This window comes from Protomyctophum parallelum (assembly GCF_964188405.1).
Source record: "Protomyctophum parallelum genome assembly, chromosome: 3".
In the NCBI taxonomy this organism is placed as follows: Eukaryota; Metazoa; Chordata; class Actinopteri; order Myctophiformes; family Myctophidae; genus Protomyctophum; species Protomyctophum parallelum.
Window position 1 is genome coordinate 33,548,393 of NC_139698.1, and position 16,585 is coordinate 33,564,977.

Below are 16,585 nucleotides of genomic sequence, written 5' to 3' on the forward strand. Positions count from 1 at the left end.
ACGCCGGGACAACGCTCCACACGTCCCAAACTCTTCTCCCTTCTGGCTCCAAAACTGTGGAATGCACTTCCCATTGCAGTCAGAACTGCAGCATCACTCCTAATCTTCCGCCGTAGTCTGAAAAACCACCTTTTTAGACTCCATCATGGCCCATAGCACTTACCCTACCCCCTTAGATAGCATTTCTGTAGACTTAGATAGCATCTGATACAGACTTATAGCATGTTATGTAGACAGCACTATAATTGCATTGTATATAGTCATAGCACGCCATAGTACATATGTATACCATAGTAGTATATATATATAGTTTATATGTATAGTCTCATAATATAGATATTCCACTGTTACTTTCTTAGCTTACGCATGTTTTATGATAAATGCTTTTTTGTGATGTATTCCCATGCTTTTGTTCTTGCTTATTGTAAATCGCTCTGGATTAAGAGCGTCTGCTAAATGCCTAAATTGTAAAATTGTAAATTGTAAAGTCACATAGGAAAATGTCTTCTGTATCCCCATATACAGTATGACTTAAGACGAGTCATCTACCTTAAGATCCTAAAGTGACTGCAAATGGAACAGAGCTAGTGGAGAGATCTTTTAGTTTTGTTTATAAACTCTGATAACTCTCAACTCCCCTGCTGTGAGTTGAGAGTCTCTCTCTCATTAGCAGGCAACAGGGCAGCACTATCTCTCTGTCTCTGGCACAACAGCGCCACTTTTGCCCCTACTGGTACTCATAGTAACAGTCACATACATAGTCACATACGTAGGTTAACACGGACATTGCTGTTCCTTGGAGTGGTTGCACCACTCAAAAAAGTGTTATGACATTGAAGGATATGTGAGTGGACAAGAGAGGCAGGGCAAAAACCCATGATATGCATGATTAATAATGGTCCAGGTTTTTCATGTCTCAGAGCATGGGCGCAAACTGCCCCCTGAGGATATTATACTGTAGATGGCAAGCAAAGACCAGAAAGTTGTAAACAACAGTACACCGCCTGCTGATCTCCCTTTTATCATGGAGACACAGTCTTCACTCTCCTCCTAGCCTTTCTCCAACTCCTCTCTCTCCTTTAAAATGACATTAGGTCCCGAGTACCAAGGGAAGCAGAGCTTTTAAAATAGCATTACATGTCAACAGGACACTCTGGTTCTTGTTGCAGGGGCCTGGAGTCTCTCAGACAGATTGAGTTTGTTATAGAGACACATTCAAGCACTGCAGGAAGAGAAGCATGGTTTGTTTGGCTTACTGGGATGATATATGGGCCCCGGAGTGACAGCCAGGTATTGTTTGTACCTCTTCCACTGACAGAACATATCTCATGGTACGTAGATCAAGGGTCACAGAATGGAACAGCAGAGCTCATCAGCATCGACCGTGCTGGAATTACTACACTGCCAGCCAAAACATGATCCAATATGGCACAGAGCTGATCGTCTCACAGCTGTCCCACCTCGAGAGAATCGGATACCATGCGACTCTTCTCTCAGGTCTAGATACCACTTAAAGGTCTGCGTCATATAAGGAGGAAAAGAAACACACAAAACGCACCAGTTCAGTGGTATGTCCAAAAGACCTCTTCGACCCAAAGTTAACCACCTCTTCAGTGCTGCCCGCCGACATGAAAGTCTGCTCATCCGCCCATCCGATTTTGAACTTGACTTTCGATCATTTCAATCTAAAATGAATCGTCACTTTGAGCTAGCCTGTTGATCATTCCCACCAAGTTTAATCAAACTCCAACCATCCATTCTCATGTTATTTTGTTCAGACACAGAGACAGGAATGATAGCACAATGACAAGCTTTATGTAAAGAGCTTTGCAAACTCTCTTTTTTGCATGACAGTATTTATATTCTCAGATCCACCTTAAAGCTGATAGTTTACTATCAGATTATGGTCGATCTGAGAATACAAATACTGTAGTAGGTAGTTTCTATGTCTTAGTTGCACACCCAATATGGCCCACTGTGGTCAGTCTTCAGCATAGTTCCTGATTGCAGCACAATACATGGGATTTCAAGGCTTCACATCAAAGAAACGATTTTGTTCCCCCTGGACAGTTATCCTGCCTCACCTGAGTTACATTTTAATCAATTAATTCCCTGTGCCTCGGGAGAGAGACACCCAGAGCAAATGAACGTCCTGAGTTGAATGTTATTAAGGGTTCTGTCCCAGGCACTGATCAACAGGGGGGTTTCTGCTGAGGTAGACAGTAATATTCAATGGCATTTCCTCAGGGGCAGCGGAGAGGTTAAATACATATGGTCTCCCTCAGGAATAGAAAGAGTGATTTAGGGTGGTCTTTTCAATAGCAACAAGAAAGAAGAAGCACAGAGACTTCTGCAGAAGACGATTCAAGCAGTACAGCAAGATTTAAAGATATTAAAATGTCTGGATAGTTAACAAATGGGATGTCTGAACTTTTTATTTATACTTGGTTCTTAGTACTAACAGTAATTTAAGTCTACATCAACAAATAGAGGGATGTCATGAGTGAGAGGGGGAAGTCAGCAGATATAAAAAGAGAAGGAAGTAAATAGAATGATGGAGACAAGTTGAGTGAGAAGGAGCAGAGACAGAGAAGAGCAGAGCAGGACAAGGAGAATCAGCTTTCACCGTCCAGAACTGGAACTTGTAGTTAACAGCCATCTTCTAATGCCTAACCAATTCCAGGAGTCCCGCATGCCCACCCGAGGCTGATTTTGTAGTTGTTTTCCAGTTCAGGCTAAAAAACATGAGGTTGAGCAAGGCTTATACCGGTAGTACACTGTGATGTAAGCAATGCACAGTGCACACATACAGCTAATGCACATTTTATTTAATTCGATTTAGTTGCTCATGTGTAAGAATTGACAATACTGATTAAAACTACAGCCATGGCTCTGGGAACACACCAATTATTAATTGTATTAGCTACAGCTGCATTGCTTACTAGCTTGCCATGTTTTTTGTATTTGACATGTACAGGAAAACAAGCCACAAAATCGACGTCCGGTTCCATGCTCCTTTCGACAACCCAGTGACACCTCCACCCTTGTCAAGTATTAGGTGTGTCACAGTGCAGTCGTGCAGAAGGCTCCTCCGCCAGCAATGCTTTCCCTTTAAGCATGCCCACTCCCCCCCATCACACTGCCCTCAGGGCCTCATAAGTGAAACTAATGCCCCTGGTACTCCAGAAAGCTCTGGTGAACATGTCCAGCTAATTGTGTTGATATGTCACTATTGATCACAGCAGAGAGGAACCAGCACTGGGGCTTTAGGGCTTTAAGAGATGATTGGATCACATAACGTAAACTCACACATCACAGATGATGCTCATGCAAGCTCATAATGAACACATACTGTACTGCACCTACACTCTTGGGGCTACAGTAGAAATACTGTACATGTATATCCCCTAAAGCGACATCATTCTAGACTGTTGCTCAACTATGGGGTTACTTTGAAGTCCATAGACATAGACTCACTGTGATTGAGGTGCACAGTACCACCATTATTTACCACAGCTACTGTACAAGCTAGACAATAAACATTATCATTCCCTGTCAGAGAGAGAGTGTGTGTGTGTGTGTGTGTGTGTGTGTGTGTGTGTGTGTTGCGTGTTCATTTTATTTTACAAAGCCCATCTGTAATGGCATGTTACAATCTTCCGTTGTAGTCATAATGTTTTTGTGGGTGGGCAATACGTGTCTACTGTACCAAACTGTGAAAGCAATTTATTGGTTATCAGGATGTGTGTGTGGGAATACGGTATGTACGGTGTGCAAGTGTGTGGGTGTGTACTATTTTACCCTGCTCTGTGCTCCAGTCATGACCTCCCCAGTGGTGCTGTGGAACAGTAGCATTTATCCCCGTCAAAGCAATGACTGTAATAATGCTGACACTGAATTATAGACTGCTATAGGGATTGCTGGGATCTTGCGCGCACGCACACTGACACACACACTGACACACACACTGACACACACACACAGTTGCAACTCTTTTGGGGCAATTTGTTTCATCACGCCTCAATATACTTAAACAAACCAATGCGACCTTTACCACAGTTACTATCATTGAGCTGAATATTTCATGTGACCGCAGCTGTATCTATCCGTATGCCTGAAGGGGTTTTCCCCGACGACAACTGGCCTGGCTCCCAGTCGTTCCGCCACTACAGACAGTCCCACTGCCTAATTATCTGGCGGTGAACTGTGGCCTGGTCCCATCGAGCGGCAGTTCAACGTGTGTGATTGATCTGGTCAGATGCAGACAGGCCACGGGCCAGCAACAGCGGCCAGCAACGTCAGCTGACCGCCTGATCAAAAGCCTGGGATCTGAGATCTCCTTACAAGTTGCTCTTTAAGTGATGGTATCCCACATGCTGGATGTCTGTCTATGTTTGCATCAGAGATGCACTGATGGGATTATCCACCACTTGAACCCCAGCCTCCATATTCTGGGGGAAACATTAACCAAAAATAGCAGCTCTAGAAGCACACAACGCAAAGAGATCTGGTGTGTAGATGGAGAAAAAGACAGTTGTAACTCAAGTCAGTTGCTCTAAGATAGAGGGTTTAAGTGTTAACTAGTAAGTGAATGCAATGACTGCAGTGTGCTTGATATACAATGACCTACCGTACGGGACAAAATTCCAATGAAATCAATCAATGACTTCAAAATCATGTTCATCTGTGTTACATTTGATTTCTAATCAAATCACATCTAGTTGCTCAATTTAAGGTTCTTGATTATTTCTGGTTTATTTTTAGCAGCAAACTGGAGAGTAATTCATACGTTACTGGTTTCTTGTATGTACTGCATGGTATATACAGTGTCAGTACACTGGTTTCTTTGTAGCAGCATGCTGCAGAGCTGGATATTGGGTACTGGTTTCTAGCAGCATACTGCAGAGCCCAGCTGGTCATAGGTTACTGGTTTCCTTATCTGTATGCATGAGGCATTATAGTAAGGAATGCATCATCAATCAGCAAACTGCTGCATGACATGATGGGGAAATGCATCATATGTGGAGCGTTGCTTAACAGCCCAGACTGTACATGTACTGTATCTGTACAGTACATGTACATGCATCTGTGCAATCAATCTCATCCCCTATAGTTTTGCAGTCCTGAACTGTCTCTGCCCATTTGGCTGCCAATATATCTACTTAATGCCTTTTGTGGTTGTCTTACTGATTGCACATACAGTACAGTACATACTGTACAGTATGTCTATATGTACTTTAATACTCATACTCATATGCTGTATACTTCAGTCACTGAATCTCAACACTGAATAGCCTGCTGGACCAGAGAACCTCAACCTTTTGTAATGCCAAAGATCCACCGTTTGAGGTATTAGGCCACAGACACCCCACTTAATACAATATTCATCTCTGGGACCCCAATCCTCCACACTGTGAAATCATCAGCGTTACTTATACTCTGTGAGTGTACAAAGCCTGGAACCAAATGGACCTTACTGTACACCATAAGAGCTCCAAACTATTATTGCATAGTTTGGAAATAAATTAAATGGCGTATACATGTCACTTAGTCCAACTAGGGAACATTTGACATTATGGAGAAACAGCAAATATCAATATAAATTTGGGAATTCTGTAATCTATCAATGTCAAGCATTATTACTGGATATTTGGACTTGCATAATGTATTGATTTTGGTTATGTTGGTGAGCTTTGGGTGACATTACACTTACAGAATTAGGATTAGGTCAAAGAGTTCCACACAGTTTAGAGGAATTAGTCCGCATTTACAGCACAAGCGCTGCTTTTACATTAGATTAGATTATTACAATCTGCAAATTCTGCATTAATAGTCAATTTGATCAATTTGACTGAGCCACTCGGATGTGAAACATACACAGTCATGGGAAGAACTACAGCAAACTGTAATGAACATTTTAGTATTGTAAATCTACAATCCAATGTTATCCAAACATTTTGCACATACAGTAATGTCAGCTGAGAGTTCAGCTCTAGCCACTTACCGTCCATAGAGGTGTCTCTGCACACAACCAAGAGATCACAGAACAAAACAGGTCAACTCTCATTCTATTGATAAACATATACACCAAGATTACATCATGACTACACCAAATTCAAGATAGATTACACTGTAAAATAATCAGTGTTAATTAACCCACACATTTTAACGCCGAGTGTACAAACGGAACCCTGTGGTTACCATTTGTGTACCGTACACACCTGCACACCTGCACAGTGGTTAAGCATTGCACATATCCTTCTAAGTGTGCATTAGTATTCTATCATCTTCCAAACAAGTAACAACCCAGGTCAGAGGCATAGCATAGGAGCAGAAGCAGCAGCCAGTGATGAGTGAGTGCAGTGTTTAAAAATATGAATAATAAAATAATGATAATTGGAAATGGCTAGATCCGTATGCCCTATCAGGACCATCTGTTTATAGAGAGGAAAGCTGCACAGTTGACATGAAGACGTGATAACTAAGATCCAAACGGCGAACGCAGAAGCACTCTGCCCTGTTATTAACAATCAAACAAATGGTCGTAGAGCACATGAGAGCTAATGCTTTACAGTAGAGCCATATCAATACTATTACCATACGACACACCATTCTTCTTCAGCAAAGTGCTCTGGGACATACATCACATTAAGGGTCTGCTCTGAATTCAGAATGAAAAGCTATTAAGCAGATACGTTGCTGTGGATACGTGCATCAACTCTCTACTTTTTCCCATACACAGACAGAGGTTTCTATGAAAAGATCCCAGTGTGTGTGTGTGAGATGCACATTTGACAGTAACACATCTCTGACAAAACAGTGGACACCCCCATTAACCAAATGCAACTCGAGAGCAGAGTTCTCCGTTTTCTCGTTAGCTAAACAGCACTCCTGAGGTGGCTGTGGAGAAGCATGCTGTTGGGTCATTAAGCAATCAGGACTGGATAACAATATTGATGAGACAGGCAGATACACATGTACAAAGACACGCACACGCACACACACACACACACACACACACACACACACACACACACACACACACAGCAATAATACTGATGAGCCTTCCGCAGTGCAGCTCACGTCCATTCTACTGAGCCATGAGTGATGCCGCCGCCTGGCTAATGGTGTTAGTCATGTCCTACTGTTGTCCATTATCGCACACTATCGCTCCACCACGCTGACATGCATATATCTTCTTAATGTGCTTTATTTAAGTGAGGGACCGTCACACAGCTTCTTAAGCTATCACTCCTTCTCATTATTCTCATTCTATTGTTTTAAATTACTTAATATGACTTTGTATGTCCACATTTCAAAACGTATGTATATGGCTATAATATGATATACCATACTGTAGGTCTGTAATGTGTTGGCATGCATGTTTGGAAAGCATGCCTATGTTAATGTCAAATAACAGGCAATTAATTCCTCTCAAAGGGCTGTATTTTGCGTGTCTTAAGTACCCGGTCTTATTCCCTAACTTGAGTAAACTAAAGATCTGGAGGCGTGATCAATGCCATTTGGCTAATCTGAGTGGCCAAAGAGCATTGATCACGCCTCCAGGTCTTTAGTTTACTCAAGTTAGGGAATAAGACCGGGTACTTAAGACACGCAAAATACAGCCCAAAGTCTCTAACTCTCTATCTCTCTCTACATGTACTGTATATTATATCCAATGATATTCATAACTAAGTCTCTAAAAAATGAAAAAGAAAATAACATGAGATGCACGCCTTTACCTTTTTCTTCAGCGCCTCCAGTGATTCGAACTCCAGGCGGGCCAAGTTGGTCTGGATATGTTTGGGAACGTCAGGGATCACGAAGCACAGAATAAACTTGAAGGCCAGCAGCCCATGCTGAAATCACAGAGGCAAATGATTGACCCGGGACCCTGTACTGTACCTTTTATGCAAATAGTACACCTCAGATCTTATGTTATTGTAGAAAACCCCACCACTCTAGCTGAGAGTGTGGTGGAGTAGTGGCAGGTTGCCTTGTTGGTGGTGTGGGCGGGGCCAACAATCAGCACACCTGGGGACTATATATAGGCCTAACTAAGCAGCAGACAAACATTTTGTCCCTCACTGAGAAGTGCTTGCAGCACCACAACTCCTTCGTGCCTGTATACCGATCCATTACTGTAAGTCTGCCCTTTCCTAATTACCAGAATGCCCCTCAGAATATTCTATTTGTTAGACTGCTTATGCCTATGTTTCTTGTGTCTGATTACGCCTGACTTATCCCCATTACTGATTGTTACTCATTTCCTTCTCTTGTCAGTCAAAATCATCTTAAACCATCATTCATCCTCATTCCACCAATGTCGCTGAATAAACCTCTTGACTATCAAACTGCCTGATCTGTGGACCTCACATGCTCTTATAGGCATGAAGGTGTAGGAGTGCACATACTGTACAACAGTCAGCCTCCTTTTACCAGTCAGAATATCTATCAGTTATATCTGATTCTGCATTAATAATTACTCATTTAAATTTTATTAAAGGACCAAGCAGTCCTGAAAGCTTTTTTTTCCTTTTTTTTTGTTGCCAAAAATAGCAGTTCTGGCTGAACCTTTTTGGAGATATGGTAGAGGGCCATGCCAAACGGTGAGGATTGTGAAGCCAACAACCATTGGCCAAAGGGTGGCGCTATAGCACTCAATTGAAAATGCTAACTTTGACCACGCATAGCTCATGAACCGCTTGACCGTCGGCAATGAAACTTCGATACACATATGCGTCTCCTCATGCCGAACAAGTACAGTGCTCTTACTTTTGACCATTGAATCAATTAAAATGCATCTCCCAGGATCGATCTATATGTATATATATATATATATATATATATCTATATCAATTTGAAATAAAATGGCATTTTTACTCGAGTCGTGACCCATAAACATTTGTCCGTTACCCACAAATGGGGATCCGACCCACTGTTTGGGAATCAGTGGTCTAATGCATTCCCATATGACAAGAGACCTGCTGTAGGATATTGTAATGCTTTGGAGGCGAGAACTACTGGTAATGGGTCTTCAAATGGATATTAATCACTCAAACTCTATACTTCGTCCGACTTTGTCACACAGTGAAAATGGACAACGTGAACATTGAAAATGTTCCCATAGCTTAGAATGACTTGCCCAAAATGGGAACGCAGGAAAGTGGTTAATGTGTTTTAATGATACTGGCCAAGGGCAAGAACCCCTGTTCCAAAATGGACGCTTAGAAACTGAAAACAACATAACTGAATTATGTTGTATTTTACTTTATTTTATCCTTTGTAGGACACCATTCTGTAAACATACAGAGGGACCAAAACCAGAGTTGAATATCAGTGGGAGGAGGGCTTCTCTATTCATACTATTGAAAATGAAGACAAGTATAGCAATGGGAGTTTGCAATAACCAGATGAACAGAAAAAGTTAAAACCCAGCTTGAGATCCAGTCAGGCAATTTACATGCACAACAATATTCCATGACCATTAAACCATAAGCAATCATATGCAATGAATGACCCGAACAAGATCCTATCCAAAAGCTTTTCATCTTAAACATTTCCTCCCCTCGAGGATACTTGGAATATACTGATATTTGCCATTATAAGGATTAATATCACATTTACAGTGGTAAACAGGATTTGCAAAGCAATGTATAGCTGTTCCCATGGCAATATTGAGAATATACTGTGTTCATGTACAGAGGGATACGAGTAGAACATGAAGACACACACCGATGAATACAGCTGAATACATTATTAACTATTATCAACTGGATTTCTAATGTGCTCACTGAGGAAATATGCTGTTGGTCCTCTCTTCTAAAGGAAATGTCCTTTAGAACACCTGATTCACATAGAACTGAACCAGCTAGCTTTCCATTTTCTCCAACCTGAAGATGAGATGCAGGAACACACATAATACCCACCAACATGCATTCAACTGCATTAATCAACACAAACAAGTACTGAACACAGTAACACACACACACTTTCACACACTTAAGGTGTATGCAGCGTGCATTCTCACGCACGCACACACGCACGGGGCCATCTGCTGGAACGTCAGTTTGCCATCAGCTCCTTTGATTTAACAGAATTTTCTCATCAGAGTAATGCATTCATGTATACTGAGTGTCACAAATGGTGAGGAGTGAGAGTTGATCAGAGGACATAGATTATTCCAGAGAAATATGCTCCATGTTTAGCTAAGTGGCTCAGGCTAGAAGGATGATTACAAGCTTCTAGGCAGCTGGTGAGAGATGGTGACAATTCACATTCCGTTGATTTAGAGAAAACTTTAAAAACTTAATTAATCCATTCTATTCAACAGAATGTTTGACTGAGGAAGGTACCGTTAGGTAGGTGCTATTATAGCTATTTTGGGGTAGAACAAATTTCCATTCTATTGACAGAATTGGACAAGATTTCTGGCCAAAGAACTACAGACTAAGAGAAATTTTGTCATTCTAGTCAGCACAGCAGTTCTACTGCAGAACAAGCCAAACAAGCAAATAAATCCCTGGCCTCGGTAGCCTGGCACATTGATTGAAATGGAACAATAAAATATCTAGCTCTTAGCTGATTACTAATGCTACAGTACATGAAACTGTATATAATGTATATTTTTCTGTATTCTGCAGCATAGATTTGGCACGAAGCTGAGGAGAATGTGATGTTTATTACTGAAAAGGAATGTGAGCTAAATCCTTTGCTTCTCGAGGACAACCACTAAGCGGTCCATAAACTCCAGGTTACTTCATCAAATAAACTAAATAGGTTTCACACTATGATGGCATGAAACCCCCCGTTCTGCACTTTAATTGTGTCATGATTCTGCCCATAGTGAAATGAGCTGGCACTTGGAATATCTTTTCCATTTATACAAAATCTATCAAAAATGGTCCTCCTTAGACACTAAATTGTTAATGGGACTCTGCCAGTTCCTAGCTCCAGGCTTGACTACTGCTTACTGATCTGCCTGCATACTCTCTTCAACCTCTGCAAGTGATCCACAACGCTGCTGCATGTCTGCTCTGATCCAGAACACTGCTGCATGTCTGCTCTGATCTAGAACGCTGCTGCATGTCTGGCCTGATCCAGAACTCTGCTGCATGTCTGGCCTGATCCAGAACTCTGCTGCATGTCTGCTCTGATCCAGAACACTGCTGCATGTCTGCTCTGATCCAGAACACTGCTGCATGTCTGCTCTGATCCAGAACGCTGCTGCATGTCTGGTCTGATCCAGAACTCTGCTGCATGTCTGCTCTGATCCAGAACGATGCTGCATGTCTGCTCTGATCCAGAACTCTGCTGCATGTCTGCTCTGATCCAGAACGATGCTGCATGTCTGCTCTGATCCAGAACGATGCTGCATGTCTGCTCTGATCCAGAACTCTGCTGCATGTCTGCTCTGATCCAGAACGATGCTGCATGTCTGCTCTGATCCAGAACGCTGCTGCATGTCTGCTCTGATCCAGAACACTGCTGCATGTCTGCTCTGAACCTCCTAAAACACTTCCCAGCTCGTACTTTTTAGGACCCTTTAATACTTCAAAGGAAAGAAAGAAAGAAACCATTACTGCATCAGAAGTATAATTGCCATGTTGTTTTTTGGTTGACTAATGTTCATGCCACTCGCACTGACTTTGCACTCTGTATGCTCTGGATATGGGCATCTGTGCCTAAATTGTACATTTTAGTGGTAGCATGGATCTGATACCAGTGCGGATCCATTTATTGCCCTAGTCACATCTAGAACATGACCTGGAGCGATGGGATCAGATGGGTCTTTCATCTAGAACATGACCTGCTGGAGCGATGGGATCAGATGGGTCTTTCAGAGCAACTCTAGAACATGACCTGGAGCGATGGGATCAGATGGGTCTTTCAGAGCAACTCTAGAACATGACCTGGAGCGATGGGATCAGTTGGGTCTTTCATCTAGAACATGACCTGCTGGAGCGATGGGATCAGATGGGTCTTTCAGAGCAACTCTAGAACATGACCTGGAGCGATGGGATCAGATGGGTCTTTCAGAGCAACTCTAGAACATGACCTGGAGCGATGGGATCAGTTGGGTCTTTCATCTAGAACATGACCTGCTGGAGCGATGGGATCAGATGGGTCTTTCAGATCAACTTATGGAATGCATGGAAACAAGATCGGTACAATTCAGAGCATGCTGGTACCACATCTGTCCCAGCTGCTCAGTATTCAGTGCTCAATGCTGTTGCCATGGCACAGCTTCACCGCTAATTGGAAAATTTGCATTTCAATCCAACTCAAGAGGAACTACTACTACTTCTTCCATTTCTTTTGCAAATCTGCATCAACTGAATTTCTCATTTTAAACCCACGCACTAGCCCGTATTGTATTTCTTGGTCTCTGCTCCTGGTTGAACTCACCAGAGGTGCATAACTATGGACCTATTGCTTGAAGTATTTAAAGAAGGACCTTCAGGACCGAGGTGCACAAGATCGAAATAGGTCTTGTGATGTTGTGAGCCAGCTTAACTGACAAACACTCATTTTGAATTTTACATTTTACACCCAATTAAAAATACTTTCGACACTGAACCACAGACCTAGAGTCAAAATCACAAAATCAGTCACAAATACAGGCACGTTGTTTAATTTAGTGAATCATGGCTCCCCAATCCCCATCCTCAGCTATAATTTAAAAGATACATGTATTTTAATTGGTTATGCATCAAGGATGAGTGCTTCCATTATGAGGAGAATTATATACCTCAAAATAACAAGGGCCCATGATCAGGGCATATATATCATACTAACAAAGACCCATACAACCCCATTATAGGTTGGTGAAGAGACAAAGATTTATTGGGCTAATCCTGTCAGCACCTCAGGTTAAGAAAGGTAATGCAATGCAGTCATTGCAGTGCAATGCTGGAGCAGGTTAGGCTAGACTAGGCTATTGGTGAGGCCAGGTCTGCTGCTTTGCCGTTGCCACTGGCCAAAGGCTAATCTGATTATCTGCAAACCGGCATAATGAGATTGCTCTGTCTGTTGTACTGCTGAAAATAACCTCAGAGAAAATGACAAAGTGAGGGACATCTGCTTATTTGTCTGTGATGAAGTTGTAAATATAGTTCTGTATCAGCTCAAAGCCCAGACTTAATTAAGTGCATTGAGCATTCAATCATTCACACAAATTAAAATGTAATTAGAAACTTTTGAAATGGTAATACACAGAACACGGTTGCTGTTAGTGTATTTGTGCGAAGCCAAAAAGATCTTCACATGAAAAACAATTAATGCTGCATCTTAGTTGATAAATTCACAATCAGAGATATTTTGTTTTATTTGAATTGGTGTTTCATGTGTCCTATTTCTAGCAATTTCAGATTCAGAGTGGTTCCAATGAAACCAATTATCAAGGGTTTCAGATTAGCCAGCAGTCTACTGTCTATGCATTTGAAGAACTTCAGACTCTGCCAATGATTCTGGGACAAGATTTGTAACCCAGTATGACAAGTACAGTGGAAAAAAGATAGTTTCGTTTTACAGGTATTCAAATGTAGCATTATCTTCAGGGCTAAAGGGCCCTGTTTGAAGCCATCATTTTGTGGGCTGTGCTGCTTTTTAGACATGGTAGATGATAGAATACAGACCTGTGACTCTGAGAGAAAGTCTGGGTCTGTTTCTGCAGCAGCCTAGCCGGTTGCCAGGCTACTGCTCAATGATGCATGTGAGCCCTACAGTAATTACCCAGGTATCATCGCACCATGGCTGGATACGACAAAGCGCTATAGCCCCCCCTACATACCCTCACGGCCATGAGAGATAAGGAGGGGATGAATGATCTCTTTAATCCTCCATTTCTTGATTCTTCTTTCTTCCTTACAGCCACCCCACCCACCAAACACATTGACTGAGGGAGGACTAGGGTTCATTCCATATTCTGTTTTACACAACTGTTTGATTCAAGTGAGAGAGCTTCAGTGCTGCCCTTTGTGGAATGAGGTTTTATCCCATTAAACATGTGAAAGCATTTTATACTTTAGCATTATAAATAACGGCTATACAAGCTCATAATGTGTCACTTAAAGATAAGCTATTTTTGAAAAAGTGATATTTTAGCAAATCTTAAAGCAAACATTTTAGCTCAAATATTTGCTTCTGGGGTCCCTGGAACAAAATATTTTGAGATGGGGGTCAGCGGCCTAATAATTTACATAGTTTTTGGTAGGGATGTCCCGACTTTTTTCGCTTCCGATCCGATCCCGATACCTCAATTTCTGTGTTAGCCGATACCGAATACTGATACCAGTGTCGTGATCTCATGTTGTGTTTATAGCTATCTAGCTATATATCTCGTGTTGTGTTTATAGCAGACTCCTCACTCAAATGTGCACTTGCAGTTTGGGAAACTCCACATGTCCCAACATTGTATTTACCTGCCATAGTATCAACCCCTTACCCCTGTGTCGGATCTGTGGTTATTCGCCGATACCGATATGACAAATAAGGGGCCAATCCGATACTTTTCCTGATACCGATACAGACATCTCTAGTTTTTGGGGTTCCTTGACATGAACTTATCAGTGGTTCACATAATTTATTTTTTTAACTTCTCTGCCTCAGGTCTTAAAGGGTTAAGTGGCAGAGAAATAGGTAACACCCCATAAAGAAATAATGGTGGCTATAATGAAAACCATTATTATCTCAAGGTCCTGTCTGTAGAGAGCATTCAATTAATAACAAATGCTTCCAAATGGCACTACATGCAAACAATACACTTGGATTGTGTGTGTGTGTGTGTGTACAGTGTACACATGGCCGATCGCATGTGTTCAATAGAGCCTGGCCGATATATTGACTTTTGACTTTTTCTGGCATCCACATGCTTATGTTGCAGATCCCGATTTGTGGCCCTATCTTGGGCATGTCGTTCCAAAATGTTTTCTAAAGTATTCAAAAATAGCTGATTAGAATTGATTTGGTACTTTTCCACAAAAGTTGGAATATAAACATCAGTAATCTCCATGTTAGATTGTATGTGACTCTCCAAAATCGGGATTGGAACAAAAGAAAGAAAATGGCACTGGTCAGCCTCTAATGTTCAACCCCTTTAGTATACTGAACCTGGCCCTCATGGTTAATGTTCACCCCTTTAGTATACTGAACCTGGCCCTCATGGTTAATGTTCAACCCCTTTAGTATACTGAACCTGGCCCTCATGGTTAATGTTCACCCTTTAGTATACTGAACCTGGCCCTCATGGTTAATGTTCCCCCTTTAGTATACTGAACCTGGCCCTCATGGTTAATGTTCAACCCCTTTAGTATACTGAACCTGGCCCTCATGGTTAATGTTCAACCCCTTTAGTATACTGAACCTGGCCCTCATGGTTAATGTTCAACCCCTTTAGTATACTGAACCTGGCCCTCATGGTTAATGTTCAACCCCTTTAGTATACTGAACCTGGCCCTCATGGTTAATGTTCAACCCCTTTAGTATACTGAACCTGGCCCTCATGGTTAATGTTCAACCCCTTTAGTATACTGAACCTGGCCCTCATGGTTAATGTTCAACCTTTAGTATACTGAACCTGGCCCTCATGGTTAATGTTCCCCCTTTAGTATACTGAACCTGGCCCTCATGGTTAATGTTCAACCCCTTTAGTATACTGAACCTGGCCCTCATGGTTAATGTTCAACCCCTTTAGTATACTGAACCTGGCCCTCATGGTTAATGTTCAACCCCTTTAGTATACTGAACCTGGCCCTCATGGTTAATGTTCAACCCCTTTAGTATACTGAACCTGGCCCTCATGGTTAATGTTCCCCCTTTAGTATACTGAACCTGGCCCTCATGGTTAATGTTCAACCCCTTTAGTATACTGAACCTGGCCCTCATGGTTAATGTTCAACCCCTTTAGTATACTGAACCTGGCCCTCATGGTTAATGTTCAACCCCTTTAGTATACTGAACCTGGCCCTCATGGTTAATGTTCACCCCCTTTAGTATACTGAACCTGGCCCTCATGGTTAATGTTCAACCCCTTTAGTATACTGAACCTGGCCCTCATGGTTAATGTTCCCCCTTTAGTATACTGAACCTGGCCCTCATGGTTAATGTTCAACCCCTTTAGTATACTGAACCTGGCCCTCATGGTTCTGGTTCAACCCCTTTAGTATACTGAACCTGGCCCTCATGGTTAATGTTCCCCCCTTTAGTATACTGAACCTGGCCCTCATGGTTAATGTTCCCCCCTTTAGTATACTGAACCTGGCCCTCATGGTTCTGGTTCAACCCCTTTAGTATACTGAACCTGGCCCTCATGGTTCTGGTTCAACCCCTTTAGTATACTGAACCTGGCCCTCATGGTTAATGTTCCCCCCTTTAGTATACTGAACCTGGCCCTCATGGTTAATGTTCAACCCCTTTAGTATACTGAACCTGGCCCTCATGGTTAATGTTCAACCCCTTTAGTATACTGAACCTGGCCCTCATGGTTAATGTTCCCCCTTTAGTATACTGAACCTGGCCCTCATGGTTCTGGTTCAACCCCTTTAGTATACTGAACCTGGCCCTCATGGTTAATGTTCCCCCCTTT

The 16,585-nt window shown here is 42.1% G+C and overlaps 1 protein-coding gene across 5 annotated transcripts in view; it reads right to left on the minus strand.

Moving 5' to 3' along the window:
• ano10a (anoctamin 10a) overlaps positions 1 to 16,585 on the minus strand; it is a 35,496-nt gene that overhangs the window by 3,553 nt on the left and 15,358 nt on the right. For 4 of the 5 annotated variants that reach the window (XM_083760582.1, XM_083760579.1, XM_083760580.1 and 1 more), the window contains exons 14-15: positions 7,743 to 7,859; positions 6,005 to 6,021 (exon numbers count right to left, since the gene is read on the minus strand). In XM_083760582.1, the coding sequence (XP_083616708.1) occupies positions 6,005 to 6,021; positions 7,743 to 7,859 (134 nt within the window). The remainder of the gene's footprint in view (positions 1 to 6,004; positions 6,022 to 7,742; positions 7,860 to 16,585) is intronic. The other variant, XM_083760583.1, reaches the window with a different exon arrangement.